The sequence below is a fragment of the Tenrec ecaudatus genome, chromosome 14 (assembly GCF_050624435.1).
Source record: "Tenrec ecaudatus isolate mTenEca1 chromosome 14, mTenEca1.hap1, whole genome shotgun sequence".
In the NCBI taxonomy this organism is placed as follows: Eukaryota; Metazoa; Chordata; class Mammalia; order Afrosoricida; family Tenrecidae; genus Tenrec; species Tenrec ecaudatus.
In genome coordinates, this window is record NC_134543.1 from 10,025,914 (window position 1) to 10,052,595 (window position 26,682).

General features: G+C 48.6%; 1 protein-coding gene across 1 annotated transcript; it reads left to right on the plus strand.

Moving 5' to 3' along the window:
* The first annotated feature begins 23,573 nt into the window (after positions 1-23,573).
* On the plus strand, positions 23,574-25,863 carry LOC142426035 (interferon alpha-inducible protein 27-like protein 2A). Its single transcript, XM_075531542.1, has 4 exons — positions 23,574-23,597; positions 23,806-23,835; positions 24,527-24,688; positions 25,608-25,863. The coding sequence occupies exons 1-4, from the start codon at positions 23,594-23,596 to the stop codon at positions 25,745-25,747; spliced, it is 336 nt and encodes a 111-aa protein (XP_075387657.1). The 5' UTR covers positions 23,574-23,593; the 3' UTR covers positions 25,748-25,863.
* The last annotated feature ends 819 nt before the right edge of the window (positions 25,864-26,682 follow it).

The window sequence follows — 26,682 nt, forward strand, 5'->3', positions numbered from 1 at the left end:
CTGTCCTATAGAGTCCCCGAGTCATAACTGACTCAATGACAGTGAGTTTGGGTTTGGTACTATTTCACTGGAAAATCCATTTCTGAAACATTGATCCAAGCAATGATGCAATCGCATTGGGACAAGCAAGGGGCGGGTGGGTGGTGGGAAGAAACAAGGGAGGTAGCAAACAATGACAGGACCGTGTGGGGAACACTTGGGGCAGTGGGACCCACAATCAAGTTCCTCTTCCTGGGTGGGACAGCAGTGCCAGCAAAGGGATCCTTGGGGAGGTGGCACTTAAGGGCCTGCAATGGTGGCTTCCCCACAAGGAAGCAGATATTTGCTCTCACTTGTGTTTGCTTCTCCCTGTGCTTCACCCCCGGCCCCAACCCCCACCCCCAGGAAGGCATACCATCACCGCTGACTCTCCCAGGGCATCTCAGGTGACCTCTCAGCAGCTCAGCCATTGCTTTCACCCTTGTCTTCAGCCATGGAGCTCAGCAGTAAGTTCATTCATGTCTGTTCCTGTCCTCATTTCACCAGTACCTACCAACCAAATCCAAACTAGCTCCAGACTCCCACCCGGGTCTTAGGAGAGCCGGGTACCCCCAGCCCCACTCTAGCAGAGCATGTGGTCTTAATGATCCAGCGTGGCTGCCACAGAAATCCCCCAAATATGAACAGGAAAGGATCTTCTTCTTGTGCAGGCAGCTAGAAAGCTGAGATCAGGGTGCCAGCTTCAGGAAACGGCACCTTCTCTCCACTCTGGGGAGAAATGCTTGTCTCGGCTTCTCTAAACTTCTAGAGATTTCTGTGTAACATCTCTCTTCCCCTTTTGTCCTTGCTGCAGAGCCTCACCAGTGTAATATCTTATTTGATGTCCCTTTCAGCTGATTGAAAAGGTGTTTCCATTTGTGTACTTGCATTCAGCCTTCAGTGACTCCCTGGTGAACGCAGATGAGGGATGTGAACAGCCTTGCTCTCATGTAGATTGTATTGGAAAGTGGATTAATTTATGGCAGATGTGTGAGGTTAAAATACAACACCTTCATTATCGTTTGATCTCCCTTTTGACCTATTTTAAAGTTGTTTGAGTTTTTAATATTTTTATGCTTCCTTTTCCATTGGGACTTGGCTCTGTTTAATTTTGTTATTGATTGCTTGCTTTGTTGTTTCTTTGATTTTTGTTTTTGTGTGGAATCCAGGATGGGTGTATTTATAGAGCCAGTCACTGGATTCATGGTTTCTTGGGGGTGCAACAGGGGTGGTTGGGGAACTATTAATAATGAGAATAAGAAAGAAGGAAATGGTCCAAAATTGATTGAGATAATGATTGTCCAATTCTTCTTGATGTGATTGAATCATCTAATATGTGTGGACTGTTTCCCAATAGAACTGGGTTATTTCGTTTGCTTCTTTTGTTTTCTTAAATGATTGGTTTAAGACACATCTCACACAGCTACATCCCCTGAACATACCAAGAAAACCCATTCCCAAATGGGACTGGGGTCCTGGTGCATGGTAGGTTAAGCGTTGGCTGCTAATCACAAGGCTGGCGGTTCAAATGCACCAGCTGCTCATTGGAAGAACGCTGAGGCTTTCTGGGCCTGCAAAGATCCTGCCTTGTCCCACAGGGCCACCGGGAGTCAGAATTGTCTCTATGGCGGTGGTTTCATTGGTGTTGTTGTTGTTGTTTTTTAAACAGGGGTTAGGATTGCTGTCCCATATTTTCTAGGGACACAATTGAATCCATAACAGGACAGTGTCCCGTGGCTGGCTGCTTCCTGGTTCCTGCACAGGGTTCTGGCCAGTCAGGGAGCATGGCAGCACTGCAGCTAACGGTGCCCACATCTCCACTGTGCGCATCACCGAGATCCTTTCTCCAGCTGTGTGGGCACACTCACGCTGCCAGACTGTGTTTGTGGGCAGCAGCCTTCCTGAAAGGGAATCCGCCTCTGTTATGTCGGGGAGAGAGAGAAACACCGACCTGATGGGATCCGGGCCTTCTGAACAGCGCCTCCATGTTTACTATGCCTGATGGGGGCAGAGAAGCTCCCACAACTGGGTGTGAGCTACGAACGGGTTTGTCGGCATCTCATACCCACCTGTGCCCCAGGCATCCTGCAAAGGCTGTCCACCTTGATTTCCATCATCCTTCGTCACTGCTTTCGCCTGATCTCAGTTCTGTCCAGGACTTGAGGCCATGTCTAAGCCCTCTTGAAGCAAGTCCAAAGCCTCGCCCCCACACTGCTTATCACAAACTCCCTCTGCAATAGAGTCGTCCCTGTTTCAATTGGGATGACACCTTCAAAGTCAGGACTTTGAAGCCACCCGGAGAAAGACGAGGCTTTCTACTCCCCTAATGAGTGACAGACTCCGAAGCCCACAAGGGCAGGCCGACCTCTCCTATAGGTGTTGGCACTGACTCGGTGGCAGGGAGTTGGGGACTTGGGAGTTCCAATCGGGGTGATTTCCTCAGCGGTGTGCTGCAAGCCATGTTCATTCCTGCCTCCAGCATTCCCTCAGGCTGCTCCCCAACCAGGAATGTTTCCCCCTCTTGCCACCAAGAGTGGGTTTGAGACTACCTTGACTGGCCGTATCTCCCTCTCCTCTCCCAAGGTCAGCCACCTCAGCATTATGCACAGGCTCTGCTCCAGTCTTCTACGCATCCCTGTGTTTGGCAGCAACGATCTCTGATTCAGACACTGTGGGATACTTGGAAGCTCACTGGATTTGGAGTTGACTTTCAGCTTTGTCATCTGTTGGCTGTGTGACCTTGAACAAGTTTCTTAGCCTCTCTGGGCCTAGATGACCTATGTATAAGAAAGGAGCAACAATGCCTGCCATGAAGAACTGTGGTGATTACTAGAGGGCCCCATGCACAATAGACCTGGTCCATAGGAGACTGAATAGTTGGTGGTATAGTGGGTTATGTATTGGGCTGTGAACTGCAAGGTTGGTAGTTCAAACCCCCCAGATACTCCAAGGAAGAAAAGTGAGGCTTTCTAGACCTGTAAAGAGTTACAACCTCAGAAACTCACCGGGCCAGTTTTACATTGTCCTATAGGGTCGGGAGCCAGAATGGACCCCACAGCAGTGAGTGAGGGGAGTGAGTGAGTGAGTGGCCTCTTCTGGCCTGGCCTTCTTGAGGACTTGTGTAGGAGGTGACTGAACACACTGTGGCTTGAGTCGGGCACATTTTAATCCTCAAAGTAACACCTTTGCTCTAGAGCGCTGTAAGGAGATCCTAAGCAGCAGATGTAGCCCATACAATGTTCCATCCAAGTTTTGACGGCGGCTCCCATGAGCGCTGATTGTGGATCCAATAAAATGAAGTCCTTGACAACGTCAGTCTCTGTGTATCACGGCGTTGCCTATGGATCTAGTCATGATGATTTTCGTTTTCTGTATATTAGATTACAATCCATACTGAAGGCTATAGTCTTTGATCTTCATCAGGAAGTGCTTCAAGTCCTCGTTGCTCTCAGCAAGCAAGGCTGTGTCATCAGCATCTCTCGGGTTATTATGATTACTATTCTGTAGTAATAAAACCCAATCTAGTCAATTCTGACTCATAGCGACTTTACAGGATAGGAAGGAACTGCCCCTGTGAGTTCCCAAGACTGTAACACTTCCCGGGACTAGAAAGCCTGACCTTTCTCCCAGGGAGGGCCTGGTGGTTTCGAACTGCTGACCTTGTGGCTAGCAGCCCAGAAAGTAATCATTATGCAACTGGGGCTCCATTCTGTAGTGATTTGTTGTTGTTGGGTGTCATCAAGTTGATTCTGACCCATAGTGATCCCATGCACAACAGAATGAAACACTGCCCAGTCCTGCACCATCCTTTCAATTGTTCTGCTGCCTGAGCCCCTTCTTGCAGTCATGGTCCCAATCCATCTCATTGAGGGCCTTCCTCTCTTCCGCTGCCCCTCCACTTTACCAGCATGATGTCCTTCTCCAAGGACTGGTCTCTCCTGATAATAAGTACAAAGTATATAAGATGAAGTTTTGCCATCCTTGCCTCGAAGAAGCACTCTGGCCTTACTTCTTCCAGCACAGATCGGTTTGTCCTTTCGGTGATCCATGGAACTTCCAGTATTTTCTCCAGGGCCACAATTCAAATGCATTAAATCCTCTTCAGTCCTCCTAACTCAACATCCGACTTTCACATGCATATAAGGCCATTGAAAATGCCATGGTTGGAGGAAGACACACCTTAGTCCTCAAAATGATAGCCTCACTTTTTCATGCTCTACAGAGGTCTTGTGCAGCAGATTTGCCTCCTGTAATACGTCTTCTGATCTCTTGACTGCTGCTCCCACGTCCCTTGATTGTGGACTCAAGCGAGACAAAATCCTCGACACTTTCCATTTTTCTTTATTTATTATGATGTCACCTATTGATCCACTGGTGATGAGGACTTGGGTCTTCTTGACACCGAGTCAGGAATCCATACCGGAGGTGACAGTCCTTGAGCTTCATCAGAAGAACACCAAGTCTTACTCATTTTCAGCCAGCAAGGGCGTGTCATCTGCATATCTTGGGTGGTGAACAAGCCATCCTCCCATCCTGATGTCACATTCCCCTTCACATAACCCAGCTTCTCTGATGATCTGCTTGAGCGAGGGTAGTGCGAAGATACAACTCTGACACACCCCTTTCCTGATTTTAAACCATGCACAACTGACTCTTGATCCGTATATAGGTTCTGTATAAGGGCAATGGAGTGCTCTGGAATTCCCATTCTTCTCAAGGCTAGCCATAGTTCATTATGGTCCACACAGGCTAATGCATTTGTATAATCAAGAAAACACAAGTAAACATCTTTCTGGTATTCTCTGCTTTGAGCCAAGATCCATCTGATATCAGCAATGATATCCTTTGTTCCAAGTCCTCTTCTGAATCTGGTGTTGGTTTCTGGTTTGGGGTCTGTTTTCTGTACATGAAATCCAGGATGGGTAAATCTATGGAGAGGGTAATTGCATAAGCAATGTATTAGGTTTATGGCAGAGGATGTTGGGTGGAAATAGGGAGCTAATAATGAGCACACGAATGAAGAAAGTGTTCTCAATTTTATTGTGGTAATGATTGCACAACTTAAAAAAACATTTTATTGGGTGCTCATACAGCTCTTATCACAAACCATATCTCCATCCATTGTGTCAAGCGCTTTAGTACATATGTTGCCATCATCATTTTCAAAATATTTTCTTTCTACTTGAGTCCTTGGTATCAGCTCCCTATATTTTCCCTCCTTCCACTACCCTCCCTCATGAACCCTTCATAAATTATAAATTATTGCTATTTTCATGTCTTACATCATCCGATGTCCCCCTTCACCCACTTTTCTGTTGTTTGTCCCCCTTGGGGCGGGGTGGCTATTAGATGTCAATCATTGTGATCAGTTCCCCTTTCTCCCCCAGGCTTCCCGCTACCCTCCTGGTATCGCTACTCTCATTATTGGTCCTGAGGGGTTTAGCTGTCCTGGATTCCCTGTGTTGTGAGCTCTTATCTGCACACGCACATGCTCTGGTCTAGCCGGATTTGTAAAGTAGAATTGGAATCATGATAGTGGAGGGAAGGAAGCATTAAAGAACTAGAGGAAAGTTCTGCTCCCGTAAAGAATTACAGTCTCAGAAACCCAGAGGGACCGTTCTACCCTGTCCTACAGTGTTGTCATTAGTTGGAATTGACTCAATGGCAGTGAGTTTGGTCTTTGGGGGGATCTGTGTCAACAGGAGGAGCCCTGGTGATACAGGGGGTGAAAGCACAAAAGGTTGGTGGATCAAACCCACCACCTGTACTGTGAGAGAAAGCTGGAAGCTGCCCCATAATAAGCCCAGCCCTGGGTATAGTGGGGTGGTTCTCCTTTGTCCTGCGGGGTCACTGTGAGTCAGGATGACCTCAATGACATCAAAACCAAAACACACAAACTCACTGCCCTGCAGTCGATGAACTCTGTGGGTTTCCGAGACTGTTGGCGCTTTACGGGAGTAGAAAGTCTCATCTGTCTCCCAAGGAGCAGCTGGTGGTTTTGCCCAACCCATAACCCACTGTGTCACCAGGACTCCTTTCCACATCGATTGTCATTGTGGTTTAATATGTGTCATATGCATTTCTAATACATCGGCATATCTAAGTTTCATTGCCTTTGCTTCTGTAGAGAACCCAGCCTAAGGCACACCACTCTGAAGGCCAAAGGGAGAAGGACCTGCCGGAACTGTGTCTTTCCCAGATGTAGGATTGGCCTGTTTCTCAGGCTCTCCAGTTCAATGCCTGCTTACAAAAATCCAGACAAGCTCTAGCCTCTGAGAAGACACTGAGGGGAAGCAGGGGGAGGAACCTGGGACTCCTGACCCTTGTCCCCACGCTATACATAATAAGCGGATGGCCTCGGCCTCTCTGTTTCCCCAGTTGTCTGGCAGATGGCCTGGGCTCAGAGGCGCTGCGCCCTTCACCTCCCCAACAGGGATATCATGGAATCCTTAGACCAGCGGTTCTCAACCTGTGGGTCGCGACCCCTTTGGGGGTCAAACGAACTTTTCACAGGGTCGCCAGATTCATCACAGTAGCAAAATGACAGTGATGAAGTAGCAATGAAAATAATTTAATGGTGGGGGGGGCCACCACCACATGAGGAACTGTGTGAAAGGGTCACGGCATTAGAAAGTTTGAGAATCACACTCATTATGGGAAGAAGTTTTTCTTCTCCCTTTCCTGCCCGGAATCTGAAACCTGAGTGGGTTGGTCCTTTGCCAGGGACCAGGTTGGCACACGGAGAAAACCCCAAGTGGAACAGCTGGTCTCTACTCCCGTCCCTTGCTGAGTTGTCTCGATGCTCTCTGTGCACCCAGCCTGGCAGCTCCCCGGCGGAAGGAGACCTGTGTTGTCTTCTACCATCACTGGCCTCCTGGCAGCTGGCAGCAGCCTCTACGGTTTCAATGTATAATGCATATGGCCCACTTTGATGGCCAAAGGCAGCGCCCAGGGAACACTTGATCCTGAACAAGCAGCCTGTGAGCTCGGCTCTCTAGGGAGGGCCATGCGGGCGGGGGTCCTCCACCTCGGCCTAGGCGAGACGGTTTCAGAGTCCCGTGCGTTACTGGGACAGCTCACTAGGCAAGGAACAATTGGGACCGTTACCCCCATGTTGAGACTGCCCACAGAGGCAGCATGTGAGGGAGAAGTCCCCCCCCCCCCCAAGGGGTGGTATACAGGAATGGGAATGGCACCTGGCGGGCCAGAGCAGCCTGGTGGACCTGGGGCCAGATTCCAGCCAGAGCCCACCTTCCCACTCTCTTCATGCTGCCTGCCATGCCTGCTGCCTCAGACACGTAATGCCCACTCTCTGAATGCCAGTCCCCTCGCCTCTGCAGCAGCTCCTGCCCTGCCAGCCTCCCTGGACTGTGTAAAGTTCAAGGGGCTTCTTCCGTGTGGACCTTCTTGGAGACACACTGCGGTCTGGCCACCCCTGGTTTCACCCGGGAACTTGTTTGCAGCGAAGAATCTCGGACCCCACCACAGAGTGATTCCCCAGACCAGATTCTGAGCCCGCGTGTGCTGTTCACCACCCCCCTGGGATGACTTGTGTGCCCACTCACATGCCGAAGGATGGTGGGTGGGTTGGGAGCCTGGAGCTCTGACTGCCTCCAAAGATGTGGCGAAGCTGCCCAGCCCTTCTTTTCCCACAGGGAAGTAGGGAGTGGAGAGGAGAGTGGGCACAGGCCGAGTGGCAGGCAGGGAGCACTGTCCCAGTGGAGTGGCAGCACAGGCAGGAGCCTGGCAAGGACTTGACGGACATGCAGGAAACAGAGGAGAAACTAGGATGATGGAGAAGACCAGGAAATCGATCAACTACTCCTTGCGCCTGCCATGCCCACCCCATCCCCTTCTTCCTCTTCTGGGCCTGGCGCTTAAGTGAGCAGATGAGCAGCTGAGGGGCCAGTGGTGCTTCGTGGTACAACTCTTGCCTTCCACGTGGGAGACTCAGGGGCAATTCCCAGTCCAGGTGCTTGTGCCTTCTACGCAGCCACTGCCCAGCTGTCGTAAGAGTGTTGCTGTGCTGGAAGAAGAAGAAAGGCCTGGAGATCGACTCCCCAAACCCAGCCAGTGAAGGCCCTGTGGATTGCCATGAAGTGACCTCCAGCTGCTTGTGGGGATGATGCAGGGCCAGGCGGTGCTCTGGCCAGGGGGCGAGGGGGCAGGGTTGTCCATGAACTGGGAGCTGACATGAAGGCAGCTCACCCTGGGGAGTACAGAGGCGGCAGCTGATCGGGGCTCAGGACTGGGAGAGTCCCCAGCTCCACCGAGAGGTTGGGAGGACTTTCCCTGGGCTACAGAGCGCCCCCTCCATGACACTGGGGAAGGAGCAGAAGTCACTGGTGGTGCTACCAAGCATCCCCTGCTCCACTCACCCAGGTGGCAGCCGCAGGGAGGGTGGCAGGCTCTCTGGCGACCCCGGACCATCTGCACACTTCCTGCATGATGATGGCCTCCTCACGCCAGATGGCCTGTTCAGCAAGCTTCTTGATGGACCTAGGAAGTGAGGAGACTCGACCCATTTCTGAAAAACTTTCCAGCAATGCTGGGAAACGGCCTGCATCGCACTCGACCAAATAACGTTCGAGTAAGTGCCCAGGGAGCGGAGTTATAATTGTACGGCTAAGTGTTCCATTTCGTGGGTTTAAAAATACCAGCTGCAGAGGGCTGTGGCGAGCATGCAATGAGATAATGCGGGATGCTCCTGGCTCAGGCTCTGGATGAACCCACATCTCCCAGATGCATTGAAAGCTCTGCTCCGGCCCGAAGGCCCCTCCCTTGGCCCAGGCCCTGGCAGCTGCTCTCTCTAATGGCTCTGTGAATCAAAGCTTCCCAGCCCAGTGATGGGGTCACAGGCCCGGAGCCCCAAAGCTCAGTCCCATGGCTGGTGGGGTTCTTGTCCCATTTTCTATTTTTCACCCCCCAGATCTCATAAGCAGCTGACCCTCTGTGCATCCCGAGGCACACAAGGATCCAGGGAGGGAGTCCGTTCTGAGAAGCTCTCTCAGATCCGTGGTTTTTGATGCTCCTGGGTGCACCTTCAAAGCCTATAGTGACAAGCTAGAGACGGTGCATGTCACCACGTGGAGCAAGCTGACCCGAGCATTGACCCAGTGTGATAGGTAGAGTTGCTGGCTCCATTTCTTTCTCTTTCCTTCCCCCAGACCCTGGCCATGGCCTGACCCTGACAGTGGACTTCACCGGAGGCTGTGGTGTGGCTAATGGAACAGATGGACGTGACCGTGTGTTGGTTCCAGGCCTCCGTCTCTGCGGATTTCCTGGTTCTGCATCACCTTAAAAAGAACTCTGAGCGCCTGGGAACACAGATGATTGCAGTCGTGGTTGGGTTAAAATTTAGCACCGTATCATAGGATCTCCCCTTTGACCTGCTTTATATTTGTTCTCATTTTTAATATTTCCTACTTTCTTTCTATTGCACCTTTTCTCTGGTTTACCTTGTTTGTTGCTAGTGTTTTGTTTTCTGTTTTTCTGAATATAGGTAAATCTCCAGCGTCAATAACTGGATTAATGTTTCCTGGTTGGGTGGGGGAGGTATGGAAGGGGCAGTTGGGGGGAAATAGGGAGATAATACTAATGAGTACAAGAAAGAAGAAAAGGTGATAAAATTGATTGTGGGAATGATTGTATAACCCCTTCTTTATAGGAATGAACGATTGACTTCATGCTATATGGATTAGGTGCCAATAAAACTGTATTTAAAACTAATCAGCAAGGCAGAAGAAGAACTCTGAGATCCAAGCCCCACCCTGCCCCCACTCCCATCAGACTTAACCGCAGAAGGAGCGCACAGAGAGCAGAGCCAGCCTGGGAGTAGACACCTGGAGCAGACTCAGAGACTGCCAGCAGCAGGCCAGCGTGGGAGTCGGGGGAGGCACAGTGATGGGTTGGTATAGTAATGGGCCAGTGGTAGAATTCCCACCTTCCATGTGGGACCAGAATTTGATTCTTGGCCAGGGCACTTCATGTTGGAGTTTCCCTCCAGCCCATCAGTATTCAGATAGTGATGGTGGCACAGCCATCAAGCACTTGGCTACGAAATGAAAGGGCGGCAGTTTGAACACAAGCACCGGCAGCTCTATGCAGGGGATGGGGATGGCGGAACCTAGCCATCTGGTCCTCTAAAGACGCCCTGTCTCCACATCAGCCCTGGAGGTGAGCGGAGATTGGGAACGATGTAAAGCTGCATCCTACTGGGACCATGCACTCTGCTTGGGAAGGGATGATGATTCTGGTCAGAGTGTTAGCCTTGGGCCAAGGCAGGCTAGGAGGAGCCAGGGGGAGACCAGCCATCTATTGGGAGAAGCAAAAATTCTTTCCAATTATTGAAAATAGGTCCTAACTAATGTCAGTCTTTCGCACAAGTGAAGGGGCTTCACGGGGAACTGAAAGGCAAAGGATGCTTGGATTCCCAAGAGAGGATGCTCCACGAACAGGAGCCTCATTCTCCCAAGGAGTCCCCTTGGTGATGCAAATGGTTAACTTGTCCCACTGCTACTTATAAGGTTAGACCTTCAAGTCCACCTAGAGATGCTGCACAAGAAAGACCTGGTAATCCAATTCCCAACAGTCAGCCATTGAAGCTATGGACCACAGGGGCCCCTACAGGAAGTTGGAAGCCAATAAAGGTTAAAGGGCATTTGTCAATTCAGGCCCCTGAGCCAGTACACCTGGTGGGCCCCTAACTAGGCCAGGTGGGCTTAATTCAGCCAATGGAGTCAACCAGTCCCGTCCACCATGCCTCCCAGCCAAAAGACCATAAAAGGTCGGAACCAGAAAACCAGGGCCCTCTTTTTCCGGCTACTCCTCAGCTTTCTGCCTGGCCATGCTGTGGTCTCTCTCGCCCTCTCTGACTTCAGGCCGCCACGTGTGGGTATGTAGTTCCACAAGGTTGCCCGTGTCCGTGACTGTAAAACCAGACACTTCTGTCCTTTATAAAAACCCACTTGGATCACAAACCAGGCTTCGGTGTGAATTCTTTCTGGTGCGAAGCCCAAGACCGAGGATTGGTTGTCATGAGTCAGAATCAATGGCAGTTGTTTATTTTCATCCATCAGTCCATACTAATCTTAATTAGTAATTGGATAGACAATTAGATGAGAAGGGACAAGTCACTGTCTTCAAGAGACGGCTTTGCTGTCAGTACACCAAGCGCCCATTGCTGTAGAGTGATTCTGATTTATGTCGCCCTGTAAAGGGCATCTAGGAGCAGATAATCATCTTTTCCCCCTTCAATTGGCTGGTAGGATTGAACTGCTAATCTTCCAGTTAGCAGTCTGAGACTTACCCCACCGTGCCACCAAAAAGCTCAGTGTCATCACGTCAATGCCAACTTATAACGACCCTATCGGACAGGGTAGAACTGCCCTTGGGTTTCCGAGACTCTCACTGTTGGCAGGAGTAGAAAGCCACATCTTTCTACCCACTGACTTAATGATTAGCTGCCCAACATGTAACCACCATGACACCAGGCTCCTTAATGGCCGTCAGGAAAGACTCTGCCACTTGCACAGAGTAGCTAACGTGGACAGAAGAAATGATCAAGTCCGTCTCAGAGGAAGACTAACCACAAGGCTCTTCTTAGAAGGTGCTTGCCTGCTTTGGAGCCAGCGTCCAGAAAAAGACCAATCACTAGAACAAGACGTGACTTTCAATCAAGTAGAGAGAGATGGTCGGCAAGGGCAAAGGAGACCCTCAATGCGATAGATTGTGACCATAAGTCATAACAATGGGCCCAAGTAGACCAGTGATGGGGAGATGGAGTGGGACTGATGTCAATTCACTCTGTTATGCATAAGGTGACTGGGAGGCAGAGCCATAGGGCTAAGGGACAGAGGACCCTGGCACTTTTGTTGGAATTCAATTGGCTGTATGTTTGTGTTTCCGTATGGCCTCTCTATTCTGTTTCATTGTTCTCTTTCTGTAATCTCAATGTAGGTTTGGGGATTTTGTTTTCCTATCCCCCTTGCTCGGCTGTAGGAGTCCTAGTGGTGTAGTGGGTTAAACAATGTGGGCTGCTCACTTCAAGATAAGCGGTTTGAAACCACCAGTCACTCTGAAGAAGAAAGATGAGACTTTGTACTCCCGCCAAGAGTTACAGTCTTATGGGGGAGCTAATAACAATGAGTACAAGAAGACAAGTTATTTCAGACAATAGTCTGAAATCAATTGTGGTGATGATTACATAACCTTTCTTAATATGGTTAGATTAATGAACTATATGCTATGTGAATTATGAGCCAATAAAACTTAATTTTTTTAACTTAAAAAAGAAATAAATCAAATTAAAAATATGAAAAACAAATTATTCATTCAGCTTTGATGAAGAACTGCTTAAGTTTTTGGCCCCCTCCCCTGCACAAAGCTGAATATTTCTTCATAAATGCCGTGCATCGGGGATAGTGTTTCCTATGTTTAATCTTAATGTCGCTGTCAGGGAAGTTATTTGTATTGGAGAAGTTATTTGACTGTAGCATTCTTAAAACCTAAGAAAGGTCATAGTGACAATCTCCTTAATTATTTAAGGAGATTGGGCAAGGTGGTCTGCTCAAACCCGCCAGGCGCTTAGCTGGAGAGAGAGGAGAAGGTTGAGAACCACTGCTCTATAGGGTCTGTGGGGTCAGAGAAAGGAGTCCTGCTGGTGAGGTTATGCATTGGGCGGTGTGCGATCCACAAGGTCAGCAGTTCAAAACCGCCAAATGCTCTGCGGGAGAAAGACAGGGCTTTCTACTCCTGTAAAGAGTCACAGTCTCAGAACCCCACAGGGGTGGTTCTACCTTGTCCTATAGGGTCGCCGTGAGTCAGCGCTGACTCGATGGCAGTGAGATGCATCAGAATCAACCGGATAGCAATGAGTTAGCAGCTTTTATTTTTTTTTAGGGTTTAAAGTTTGTGTTATTTTAAAAAAATTAATTGCTAATTTTAAAACATTTTGTTTCTGTCACTAGTCCTGCTCTTGTCTTAATTTTCTCCCACTTGGATTTAGCTTGTTCTTTACCGTTTGGAAATTTAAGCAATTTGATTTCATCTCTTTGTCTAGTATAAATATTGAAGGCAACTTTTACCACCCCCACACACACTGACTTCGGTGCATCCCACAAACGTTGAGGCTTTTTTCCACTTTCATTCAAATTCAAAAGATTTTCTAATTTCATTTATGATAAAAAAAATTAATCCCACGTGTTATTTGGGAGCACGTTTGCTCGATTCCTCTATAACTGAGGAGTTTCTGGATATCATATTATTATCTATTATTAGTTCCATTCAAAACGACCAGCCGCTCCAAGGGGCAAAGATGAGACTTTCTACCCCCGTAAAGAGTTACCGTCTTGGAAACCCACAAAGGCAGTTCTGCCCTGTCCCATAGGGTCGCTCTGAGTTGGAACCGACGGGTGGCAGTGAGCGTTGTGCTTGTTGTTTTAGGTATAGTCAAATGATAGGAAGCCTGGTGGTGCACCGTGCTGGGTAAAGTAGAAGGGCAGCCAAAAAACAGAAAGACCCTCGACGGGACGGGTTGACTTAGTGGCTCCAACAATGGACGGAAGCATAACAATGGTGAGGATGGCATAGGGCTGGGCAGTGCCCGTAGGATCACAATGCGTCTGAACCAGCCCAACGGGGTCTAATCACAGTAGTGCAGTGGCATAACCCTTCCGGCTGTTCTTTGGACCCATAGGAGAGGCATGAAGGGGTCAGCTTTCCTAAAGTCCTACAGCCCGGAAACCCCTCTGGAGTCGTTCCACGCTGTCCTCCGGGGCGCCGTGAGTCACAGTCGGCTCTGTGGCAGTGGGTGGGGGTTGATGTGTTTTTAATCTTTAGAAAGTGATGGAGGATGTATGGATTGTGGTGAGTTGTATGACAATAAAATGATTTTTTTTAAAGGAAGAACGTGATGGAGACGTGTGTAGTCTGACGTAAGGGTGCCTGCTGACACAGGGTGTTACTTATTGGGTTACCAGCCCCAAGAGGCTGAGCTCAAACCAGTCAGTCGCTCTTCAGGGGGAAAAGACAAGGCTTTCTGCTCCCATGAAGATTTATAGCCTCAGGGAGCAGGTCTGCTCTGCCCCAGAGGGTCCCTCGGTGGCAGTGGGGTGGGTTTGGGCTTAATAGTCTGTTGATGAAACATTCTATATGTTCTTCTAGACAGACAATCTCTGCTCTTAACATAAAATGTAACATTCGTCGACATTTAGATGATGACTAATAGTCTTTTAACTCTGCTTTAAGTCTATCATCTTGGTTTTATATTCATCTATAACCAGCCCAAACCTCATACGAACATTGAATATAATTTTTATTATGTTAAAGATAGAATAAACATGCAATTTTGAATTTTTAGTTTTCTTAAGCAACTTTTTAAAGTTGTTCTAATAGTAAATAATTCTCAAAGATTCTTAAAAATCCCAAGACTGAATTTCTTAGCGAAGTACACCATTAAAATTGGAATCATAACTTGAATCTCTCGTATTCCAAGTTCTCATAAAAAAGTTAAATCTGTACAAAGTATTCTTAAAACGAAGACAAAAATAGTGATACCACTGGCTTCCTTTATTTAATTTTCTCTATAAATAATTATAAACATTCCCAGATTTTAAAACTCACTCACTACCATTATTTCCATGCCAACACACAATCCGTTTAAAACGCGACCTCATAGAAAACACAGGGACCGTGCAAACCATAGTTTTTAATCAAGGAGAACGCTGCCTCCTAGTGGCCATTTTGAAAATGGGCAGGAGTGGTTACAATGATGAGTGGTAGAATAATAGATTTTAAAACGTAAGTCTTCAATATGCTGTTCACAAGGCATGCACCGTAGACGCGAAGACCAAAATAAGCTAAAAGGCAAAGGATGGAAACACGTGTAGCCATTACAGCGGACAAGAGAGGGGACGGCACTATTAAGTTCTGGTAAAATAGCCTCAAAGGCAAAAACCAGCAAGAGACAAGAAGGACAATAACGAATGATCAAGGGACCGGTCACTAAGAGGACATAACCCTAACAACCATCTGCACACCCAATGAAGGCAGCTCAGAACATATACTCCAGCGCGAACAGATTTGAACAAGGGAACTCACCAGTCCTACAAGAATAGCCCCCATCCTCGGTCGGTTGGCCATACTGTGGTGCTGTGGTGATTGAAGCCATGCTACTGACCCTGCAAATCCCAGCAGGATCGCTCGTGGCAAAACACGTTTCAGCAGAGCTTCCAGGCGAAGGGCCGGCTTGGAAGAAGGACTGGGCCGTCCATTTCTGGGGCATGGGTCATTCACGAGGAGCTGCAGAACGTCGCTTGATACAATGCTGGAACATGAGCCCCTCGGGTTGGAAGGAACTCAAAAGACGTGTGATTGGGAATGAGCTTCTTCATCAGAGTCGAGTGGACCCTCATCTCCATGGAGAGAGAAGAACTTTCAGGACCTGCATTGGCCGACTGGGCGAGACTCGGTGTGAGAAGAAGCGTCTATTAATAATCAGTACCTGGAACGTACAAAGCATGAACCTAGAAAAGCAGGGAAAAGGTCAAAAATGAAATGGGACACATAAAGATCAATGCTCTAGGCATTGGGGAGCTGGGATGGATTGGTGTTGGTCATTTTTAAATGAGACCATCACTTGGCTTTCTAAGCTGGGAATGACAAATCCAAGAGGAAGAGTGACCTATTCATCATCAAAAAGAGGGGTTCAAGATCTCTCTTGAAGTACAGCACTTTCTGTGATGGGATCGTATCTCTATGCCTACAAAGATGGCCAGTAAATACAACTAATATTCTACTTTAAGCACCAACCACCAAAGCCAATGATGACAAAACAGAAGAATTCTACCAATGTCTTCAGTCTGAAATTGATCCAGCATGGAATCACGATGAATTGATAACCACGGTGATTGGAATGGGACAGTTGGAAACAGAAGAAGGTCCCCAACCAAAGCAAGGTCATGGCCATCGAGTTGATTCCAGCACATGGCGACCCTGTAGGACTGGATAGAGCTGCCCCTGTGGGTTTGGGAGACTGTAACTCTTTTTGGGACCAGAAAGCCTCACTTAGAAGGATCCGTCATTGTAAGATCTGACCTTCATAATAGAAATGAAGCTGAAGATCAAATGAGACCTTTTTACAAGACCAGAAGTTTCTTCAACGCCAATACCCTCTTTTAAACAATGTCCATGGTCCCTGCACACATGGACCTCCCAAGATGGAACGCACATACACCAAAATTCCTACATCTGTGGAAAGAGACGATGGAGAAGTCAATGCCATCAGCCGAAACAAAGCGAGGTGATGACTATGGAGCAGACCATTGATGGCTCCTTTGCACACTCAGACGGGAGCTGAAGAATATTAAACAAGTGTGCAGGCGCCAAATACCTTGAGAGTATTCCACGTGACTTTAGCGATCAGCTCAAGAATAGATTGGACATTTTGCACACCAATAACCAAACACGACTTGAGTTGTGAGAGGACATGAAGGACATGTAAGAGGACATCAAGCTCAGTGAAAAGACGGGGCAGAAAGGAATGGTCCCAGTGGATAGCAGAAGAAACTCTGCGACTCCATCTTGAGCACTAAGAGCCAAAGGTGGACGGGAGACACAATGAAGTAGAAGGGCTGAGCAGGAGATTTGAGAAGGCAAAGTAAAGCATTGTAATGGAATGTGCGAAGATCTGGAGTTAGAAAACCCCAAAGGAAAAACATACTCAGAATATCTCAAGTGGAGAGAATCAAATAAACAAATCCAAGCCTTGGGGTGTAATATGGAAGGATTCTAATGGGCAAAATATTGAATGATTCAGGGAGCATCTGAAGATGATGGAAGGACTAACAGAGGCATTGCAGCGAAAGGTAGCCAGGGATCAAGGTGTTTGGGGCACAAATATACATCCATTCCAGCTACTTAGGCTGAGAGCTGTCCCCTAAATTTCTTGCTATAGAACAGTGAGCCCTGCCAGTGTTTCATCCACGTGTGTCCACATCTCAGTTGGTTCTCCATCCATTCCTGGAGCCTTGTGTTTCACCCATTCCTTCAGGGCAGTTTGTATCTCTTCTCTCAGTACCATTGGTGCTTGATCATATGTTGATCATTGGTGCTTGATCATATGTTGAAATGACCCTGAAATAGTTGAACATAGAGTAAAAAAATATTTTTTAATTATTCTTTTGGGTACAGTGACTCTGCATTCCTTTCAGCTTCCTTCAATGCTTCCTTGGTCTTTCCATTGGTTTTGCACCCATAGGATCCTTCCACTTTGAAACTGGAGCCCTGAATGATTTCCTCAGTGCTTTTAGCTTGGGAAATGCCAAGCTTCCTCTTTGGTCTTTTAACATGAACTCTTATTAACTACCTGAAGTATGCAGGTGGCACAATCTTGCTGGCTGACAGTGAGGAGGACTTGAAGCACTGGCCGATGAAGGTCAAGGACTGCAGCCTTCAGTATGGATTACAACTCAATGTAAAGAAGACCCAAATCCTCACAACTAGACCAATAGGTAACATCGCGATCAATGGAGAAAAGGTTGAAGTTGCCCAGGATTTTGTCTCGTTTGGATCCACAACCAATGCTCATGGGAGTAGCACTCAAGAGATCAAAAGAAGCGACGCATTAAGAAAACGTGCTGCACATCCCTCTTTAGCTAGAGTACTGAAGAAAGACACTGTTTTGAGAATGAGGATGGCAACAAATGTCCAAATGTGCTTGACACAATGGATGGATGGATGGATGGATGGATTATGATAAGAACTGTATGAGCCCCCAATAAAATGATCTAACAAAAAAAGGCAAGGATGTTACTTTGAGGACTAAGGTGTGCCTGACTCAAGCCATGGCTGACTCAGTGGCTTCCTATGCATGTGAAAGTCAGATGTTGCCTGCAGAAGTCGGAAGAAGGATCGATGCCTTTGAACTGTGGTCCTGCAGAAGAAGATGGAAAGTACCATGGACTGCTAAAGGGACAAGCAAATCTGTCTTCTAAGAAGTCTGACCAGAGTGCTCCTTAGAGGCAAGGATGCCTGGATTTCATCTTAGTGTACTTTAGGCCAACTGTAGGAAAGAGCAGTCCTTGGAGAAGGACAGCAGACTTGGTAAAGTGGAGGAGCAGCGGGAAAAAAAGGAAGGCTCTTGATGTGATGGGTGGACAACGTGGCTGCAGATGGGTGGACACCGTGGCCCAGGCATAGAAACAACTGTGAGAATGGGGCAGGAGCAGGCAGCGCTTCCTTCTGTTGTGCGTGGGGTCACAAGGCTGTGGATTCCACTCCGTGGCACCCAACACAACAGACAACAACAGGGAAGCCTCCCTAGGAGGTACCGTGCACTCTACATGGTTCAAAAGGTTAGCTCGGGTCTCCCACATGGACCTGTTAAGAAAGGCTTGGAGACCTCTTCCTCCCACCTCACCCACAAATCGGCCCTGTTTATATGTTAATATATGTTTATATGTTAATGCCCCTGTTTATATGTTAAGAATGCCAACATGGGAAATCCTTCTTGTGGACACATTCACTCCCCAGGCACAAATTCAAGGGTCACAATGTGACTGGCAGACACCGAGGGGCCCTGAGTCAGGATCACCTTGACAGCAAATGTAAATTCAAACAAGTGGCCTGGTTTTTCACCTGTTGACTCAGCCGAGTTGTTGGTTTTTTGTTTGCTTTGTTTCATTTCTTAAACAATAGCGATCCTTGCTTGTGAGTAGAGATGAAGACAGAGCCTCCTTCATTCTTCTAGGGGGAGTGTCAACCAGCACGATATCTTTTCCTGCCAGCAACTTAGCAAAAAAAAAAAAAGGTACTGTGAAACAATGCATAAGGCCTAAGCCAGGAATTTCACTGCTAGGTGTAAATGTTGGAAAATCCCTAATTTGTGTAGCACCACACAGGTTCTGGTCATGCAGGATGATGTATGGGGGCAAAGTTTAGGAAGAATTCAAAACCTCATAAAAGGGCTCTCTGGCCCGCTCACAGAACAGAATTCATGGTGATTTAAACTACATAGATGTTCTGGAAAAGGCACAGACAGGGTTAGGGGCAGAAAGCAATGCAGTGGCCGTGAGAGACTGGAGCTGGAAGCGGGGCTGCCTGCAGAGCGCCATCAGTGGGGTTTGCAGCGTGGTGAACGGGTCCCACAACTCTGTGCGTGCGTGTGTTCAAACTCACAAAAGTCCACACCAAGAGGGTGGGTTTTGCTGTGTTTCCGTGATACCTCCATAAGCTCAACTTTAAGAATATTCAACCGTCTGGGAGATTTCAAATGATGGATTCAATAAAGTGAGCAATTTCCAAACCAGTGGACCCAGTGTGATTCAAATTTGTGTGGAAACAAAAGTAAATAATTCACTGCCGTGTGACTCACGGGGACCCTAGTCTAAGAGGAAGTAGGAGCGACTCTTTGGGTTAACTGATTGTAAATCTGTGCCCTTGCAGTCAGTCCTGTCTTCCTTGTGACACGCAGCAGTGGGGCAGGGTGTGTGTGTGTGTGTGTGTGTGTGTGTGTGTGTGTGTAACACTGATCTTGTCCTTAACCGTTAAATGTCGGTCTAGTCCACTAAGTCACCAGGCCTCCATAGGGGTCTGTGCAGGCAAACAAAACTCCCTGCCATTCAGTTGGTGCCAACTCACAGTGCCCTATCGGTCAGGGTAGAATCTCCCTATGTGCTTCCAACGCCGTAACTCTTTATGGAAGACGTGCTGACCTTGCAGTAGCCTGACACATAACTGTGACACCAACAGAAAAACCAAACTCACCGTTCATTGAGTTGATGCCAATTCAGAGGGACCCTCCAGGACAGGGTGGAACTGCCCCCTGAGCGTCTCTAAGACTGCTTATGGAAGCAGAAAGCCCACTCCTGTATTTCTCCCTCGAGGCAGGGGGTAGTTTTGAACTTCTAACCTTGCAGGTCGAAGCTTAACTCATCACCACTCTGTCATGAGGGCTCCTGGCGCCACCAAAAGGGGTTAAAATTCAATGACTCTCTGGAATGAAGGAAATGAACCCAAATGTAACATTGGTTCCCTCTGGCGGTGATAGGGAGAATTTGGTTTCCTCCTCCCACCCCCACCCCCACCTCCACCCCATCCCCCATGTTGGTGGAAGGGTCCTGTCCAACCCACAGCTCTTCCATCCACCTGCAGGGGAGGGACAGATGCAGGAACCGTTACCCAGAGACCAGTGCTCTAGGGTTAGGCAGCTTCTCAAAAGCGAGTTTCTTAAGTGACACCGAGGAGAACATGGGAGAGCTTGTCTGGTCACCAGTGTGGGAAACTAACCCTGAGGGACAGATGACAAGGAATCTAGAAACTGGTATTCCACGGTAGGAAAGCCTCCACTTTGCTACGCTAGAGGTAAGGGCAAGGTGCCTTATCCTGCCCGCTTTAAAAACCATTCCCACAGATTCTCCGCCTAACAGCTATACTGCCTTAAAGTGAGCGCCTGGCTTATAATACCTCCTTATAGATGCAGACATGATCCTTTTGCTCTCTCTTCCCACCAGGACACTCAACCCCCCTTGTACCTTCCCATAAGGCAGGTGTTAGGTTTCTTTACCTGTGAGCTCAGGGACCCTTCATGTCCATACTGCCCACCTTGTGATGTATAAACTACTGAATATGCATGTCCTAAGCTTACGCATAAATATCCCAAGATAATAAAGACTCGCTCACCCCTCCCAGTTCTCCCACGCTGCATCCAGTGAGTGCCCTGTGGTCCATCTGGAGGAGCTGAGGTGAGCATGGTACCATACAATGTGTCTGACTCCCTTGTTTTATTCTCTCTCCTATCTTTCTTGTCCTCCATGATTTTGCTATTCTAGGGTCTGGTGGCAGCGTTACTAAGGACAGCAGCAGACATTTCTTTTGTTTACAAAGTGTGCTCCACTCATCATCCCATCTGATTAAGTGACTTCAGCTCATAGTAACTGGTGCCAGGCCCATTAGAATTATCTGAACCAACCAGAGAGATGCCCGGGATGCATCATGTCTACAAGAGTTATAGACATCCCAAAAACTTGAGTACCCCAAATCATCCTTGATTCGCTTTTGCTATTCTTAGCTGCCCTTCTCTCTCCTCCTCTCTCTCTCTCTCTCTCTCTCTCTCTCTCTCTCTCTCTCTCTCTCTCTCTCTCTCTCTCTCTCTCTCTCTCTCTCTCTCTCATTTCCCCCTTCCAGGCTCAGTAGTGCAGCAGAAGCCTCTGCGGCACCAGAGCTGCTTAACTCTTTCCTTGTCAGACTCAGAGAAGCTGAGGTGAGCATGCTACCATAAAATGTGTATGACTCCTTTATTTTATTTGTAGTTTGTTAGTGGGTCTGTATGAAACCGAATTTGCTCTTCTGCTATGTAATAGCTGCTCTCATGGTCTCTGTTCCTTTTAGGGTAGCTAATACCCTGGTTTTAGACAAAGAGCCAGCTCTAACCTTTCTTTATCTGGCTATCCTAAACTTTCACCTCATTTCCTTTGATTTCCTGTTCCCTATAAACCTCACCTCCCTCAATAAATCTATTCATTAAAGGTCTCACTCTGTCTCTTGTCTCTGTAAAACCTAACAACTATAATCTTTATATGTCATCGCCATACATTTGCGCCTTCTGGCCCCTTCGTTGTTGCAGGCTGGCTGCCCTGACACACGAAGAATTCATGCAGTTTGGAGTACAGAGGTTTCCGAAATGTTTCTTAAAAGCCAAAGTTCACCAGTTGATGCGCTGTAGACTATTGGGACTTTAGACTGTTCTTTCGAGGTGCACAACATGATTCATGGGCCGCACTGGGACTCTGCGGAAACCTCCCTAAGTGAATGGGACATTGCCGTAAATTCACCTGGAGCCAATGGCCCTGAGCCTGAAACTCCCTGGTGGGAGAATGCCAAGGGCATAAAACTGGCAGATATTGGGCTTTGGTTCTAATCTCTTCCCTTGAGGGTGACCAATGAATGGTGGCCTGGAACTACCAAGCACTTACTGTTTCAAGGCCCTCCTTGCTTCATGATGACATGTTCATCTGGTAGGCATAGCTCCTTGTGAATGACTAGTATCGGAAGATTTGACCTATCACCAACTCCCATTGTTTGTGTAATCTGTACAAGTCAATAATGCATGTATTGTGGCTCATAGCTGGCCTACTCTCAGATAATTTCCTTTTCTCAACAGTATTTTAAATTCTAGACCATTGACTAAACTAACGGCAGGATTGATGCATAGTGGTTACACCTTGGGCTGCTAACCGCAAGGTCAGTGGTTCAAAATCACCCACCAGGTCCACAGGGTAAAGATGGGGCTTTCTACTCCTGTGAAGTTTTGCAGACTCAGAGACTCACAGGGGCAGTTCTTCTTCCAGGCGAACCTCTTTGGGAAAGGAGTCTGCCGCTCTGGGGCTTGGGGTGGGGATGGAGGAAGGGAGTAAGTTTCATCATCATTTTAACTTTGATAGGTAAATCTATAGAGACAGCAACTGCATGGTAGGGGTGGTCGGGGGGAAATGGGGAGTTCATAGTCATGAGTACGAGAAAGAAGAAAAGGTTCTAAAATTGATTGTGGCAATGATTGTACAACCCTTCTTGATAGGGTTGAATTATGGGATTGTATGCTGTGTGGATCATGTGCCAATAAAACTGTTTTTTTTTAAGGAATCAATAAAGCAGAAAAAGAAGATGAACAACTCTTGAGACCACCACCCCTTCAGGCTGCGCCCCAGAACGAGCACATGTGGAGCAGAGCCAGCCTCAGAGAAACACCTTGAGCTAATAATGAGGACAAGAAGGAAGACAATGTCCCACAGCTGATGGCGCTGATGATTGTACAACTCTCTTCTTGTTGTTTTATTGGGGGCCTCTTACAGCCATTATAACAGCCCATACCTCCATGTCTCCAACACATTTGTACATACCTTGCCACCATCCTTTTCAAAACATTTTCTTTCTGCTTGAGCCCTTGGTATCAGCAACTCTTTTTCCCCCTCCCTCCCCCCCACCCTCATGTATCCTTGATAAATTATGAATTATTATTATTTTCATATCTTACAACTCCTCTGATGAGATTGAACTATGGAATTGTATGCTTTGTGAATTATATGCCAAAAAAACTGTCTTTAAGAAAAAGCTGACAGTCACCCCTGCAGCATTGCGACCACAAGGGTGTTTTGACCAACGGGAGCAGCTCTTCAAGGCTAACCTCCTTGAAATCCGGGGCGTGGGGTGGAGGAGTGGAGTTAGTTCCGTCATCACTTTAACACACTGACTGTGGAACTGTGGGTCATTTCTGTGCGCTTCGGAGCTTTCTAGCCCTACGTGAAGAGGGAGGGGTGCACTAGGGAGAGGGAACACCCCCCCCATTCCCCCCCCACCAAACACCCAGGAGGCTGATCTGCAGTGCTGGGGCATTGGCTGCTGGGAGGATCCCACTGGGGGAAGGGACCTGAGTTCAAGGCTTGACACAAGGGGCGGGGCATGTCCTGGGGAACGCCTCATTCGGGGGCTGAGCCCTGTGCTCATTGGCTGACGTGGCTCTGGAAGAAGACACCCTGCATTTACTGGGCGGAGTTGGGCCTCCAGTTGGCAGAAGGACGAGATGAGTGAGTTGCTTCCTCTCCCCACTCCCCTGAGCTGGAGGCCTGGAAAAGGGGGTGGGAGTGAGAGTCGCTGGGGGGGGGGAGGGGCGACGAGGCGGGCTGAGGACAGTAACATTTACTTCTTTCCTTCTCTACTTACCTAACTCACTCACCTTTTTCTCCCTCTCGCTGCTCCCCGACCCCCACCCCACCCCCACCTGCAATTCTGAAGAGCGAGTGGCTTTTGCTACCATCGGAGGAGGTAAGGTTCCCGGGTGGACTTGGCTGGGCGGGCATGAGGACCGGGAAACCCCGCCTGGCAGCAGTTCCGATGGGCACTCCACTCCCACCCGGGGCCCTGCCCAGGCCATCAGCTAGCCGCCCAGGGAGAAGCAGCTCCTCCCGAGGCCAGCTGCCAGCTGCAGTTTCACCTCCAGTCCTTGAATAGATGGCCACGGTAAATGTGGGCTAGGTGGGGGTGGAGAGAGGGGGTATTGTGGCTGAAAAGTGCTTTTGGGGGAAAAATAGCTTATTTCACGCCCCCATCCCCCATGGCATAGTGGTCCTTAGCCCTGGGGCTTCTAACCTCAAGGCCAGCCTTTGGAGACCACCTGCCAGCCTGCAGAGAAAGACTGGGCTTTCTACTCCCGTAAGGAACCGTGGACATCCACCACAGGGGCAGTTCTCCCCCATCCTATAGGGTCGCTATGAGTCGGCATTGACTCCATGGCTTGGAGTTTGGTTTTGGATTTACTGAAAAGAAACTGAGGCACAGGGAAGGGACCAGACTTTCTCGTGTCACATAGCAAGTTAGAGACCAAGCCAGGAAGAGGGGCCCACACCTCTATTACCCTGTGGCCACAGTGGACTGTCCACCCCCTCTGCCCTCCCCCAGAAACTATCAGGGCGTTTCCCCACATTAAAGCTCCATCCTCCCTCCTCCTCCCCCCTAGTGGTGGCAGTGGCATCAGCACCCGTGGTGCTCAGTGCCCTGGGCTTCACCGGAGCCGGGATTGCAGCCTCCTCCCTTGCTGCCAAGATGATGTCAGCTGCTGCTGTTGCCAATGGGGGCGGAGTGGCAGCAGGCAGCCTGGTGGCCACTCTGCAGTCTGTGGGTGGGTGTGCTGGGCAGCAAGGCAGAGACCCTGAGCTTCCTGCCCTTTTGTCCCCCACTGCCTCACTGGGCTCTCCCTGGCTCCTGAGTGGGGTTTCCATGGGAGTAGAGCGGGGAGGATACTAGGCAGAGAACTCTGACCTGGGTGCAGGTTGCACAAGCTCGGCATCTAGTCCCACCCCGGTTTGCTGGTGACCTGTGCAGGTCCTTCTCCCTCTGGACTTCAATGACCCTTGTGTACCATGAGGGACCTCTCATTCTTAGGTCTGTGGCCGAGTCTCCCCTGTGTCTTCCTTTCCGTGAGTTCTCCCCACCCCCTAAAGCCGAGCATCTCCCCAAGGCAGAACCCCCCCTCACCCCATGATCGGTATGGTTCTCTAGGGAAGCAAAATCAGTGACGTGCCTGTGTGTGTGTGTGTTGTTGTTGTTGTTGTTTTTGGAAAGAGAGAGATCCAGAAGTGGCTCATGATGCCGTTGTAGGGACAGATAAGTCCAGTCTGGTTCCAGTCAGCCTTCTCCGGAAGCATGGAAGCTGATGAACAGGAAACAGGATGACAAAGCAAAAAACCACAGGGGGTGCAGGCTAGGGATGCAGGGATTCAAAGTTGGTTGAATAAATCCACCCTTGGTAGACCACTGAGGGTGCCCGGGATCAGCAGGAGATTAAGAAACCAGATTCAAGACCCAGCTCTGGCAGAAGGTGAAGAGAAGGGGCCAAGAGGAGCCAACTCCCCTCAGTCTCTCTCTTATACTAAAGAGATTAGGATACCAAGAAGGTGTCATCAGACTGCGACACAATTGAAGAGTGGAGCTCTGCCCCTGGAGTGTCTAGCTGACATGATCCCCTAAGCCTTAGACCCCACACCCAAGATGTGGAAGCGAGGCTTACACCCTGTGCTCACTCTCTGTCTCTTCCCCAGGGGCAGCTGGACTCTCCACATCTTCCAACATCCTCCTGGGCACTGCTGGGTCAGCTTTGGGGGCCTATATGGGACGTCCAGAAAAGAAGCCCCTTCCCCCAGGGACCACGGAAGAAGGAGGAAGCATGGGATCTGACTGAAGGAGAATCAGATGATGAATAAGATACTTCTCCAAGAGAAAACCTACTCAAAGCTAAACCTCTAACCCCCCTCTCAGGTCAGAGAAACACGGAAAATAAAGTTCCTGTCCTGCTGGCTGGCCCTCTCTCTCTGTACTAGGGATGTGTGTGAGGGCCGGGGAAGAGTAGGAAGGAGTCTATTCTCCACCCTACCTGGTCATGGAGGGCAGGGCTACGTCGTAGGCTGATTAAGCACCAAATCAGACTTGGATTGGTCCCAGCGTTACCTAGGATGGGCTATATGGGCTGTAATAGATGGCTCACGCAGTTGTAGAAATAGTTCAGTCCCCACTAAACAGCTTCTGCTGCTGTTGGCTCCTTTGTTGGCCGAACTTCTTAATCAATAGCTTTTATCTGTCTCTTTTCCATTTGAACTCACTGGTTTAATCCCTCCTGGGCAGGAAGCCAACATTTGGTGTCACAAGAAGGCCTTCCAAGATTCGAATGACACCCTGCTTTATCTTGGGCAGGTGTGAATTTTGGGTGTGTATTTGGAGGTTTTTACCAGCCTCTCCAAAGTGTTAGGGAAGTGAGGTGGGAAGCAGCAGGGATCTCCCGAATGAATAGGTTAAAAAGTGGTTGCTGAGGCTGGATAAAAGCCAGGCATGTTGATCCAGCTGGAACCACTCCGAGACGCTAGTGGGTTTTTGAGCATTTCGGCTCCACGCTGTGTGTTAGGCAGGGTTCTCTTAAGAAACAAAACCAGGACACGTATGCTTATATAGAGAGAGACATAAGAGGATAGGTTTATATAGCACGAAGGAATATAACAGTTAATTCGTCCACACAGCAGTACAGAGGGTTCAGTTCAGCTCACTTCCGTGGAACAGTTAATATCCTGGAAGTCCTTCAACTCATGAGGGCTCCTGGGTCCAAGGTCAAGGAAGCAGACCACA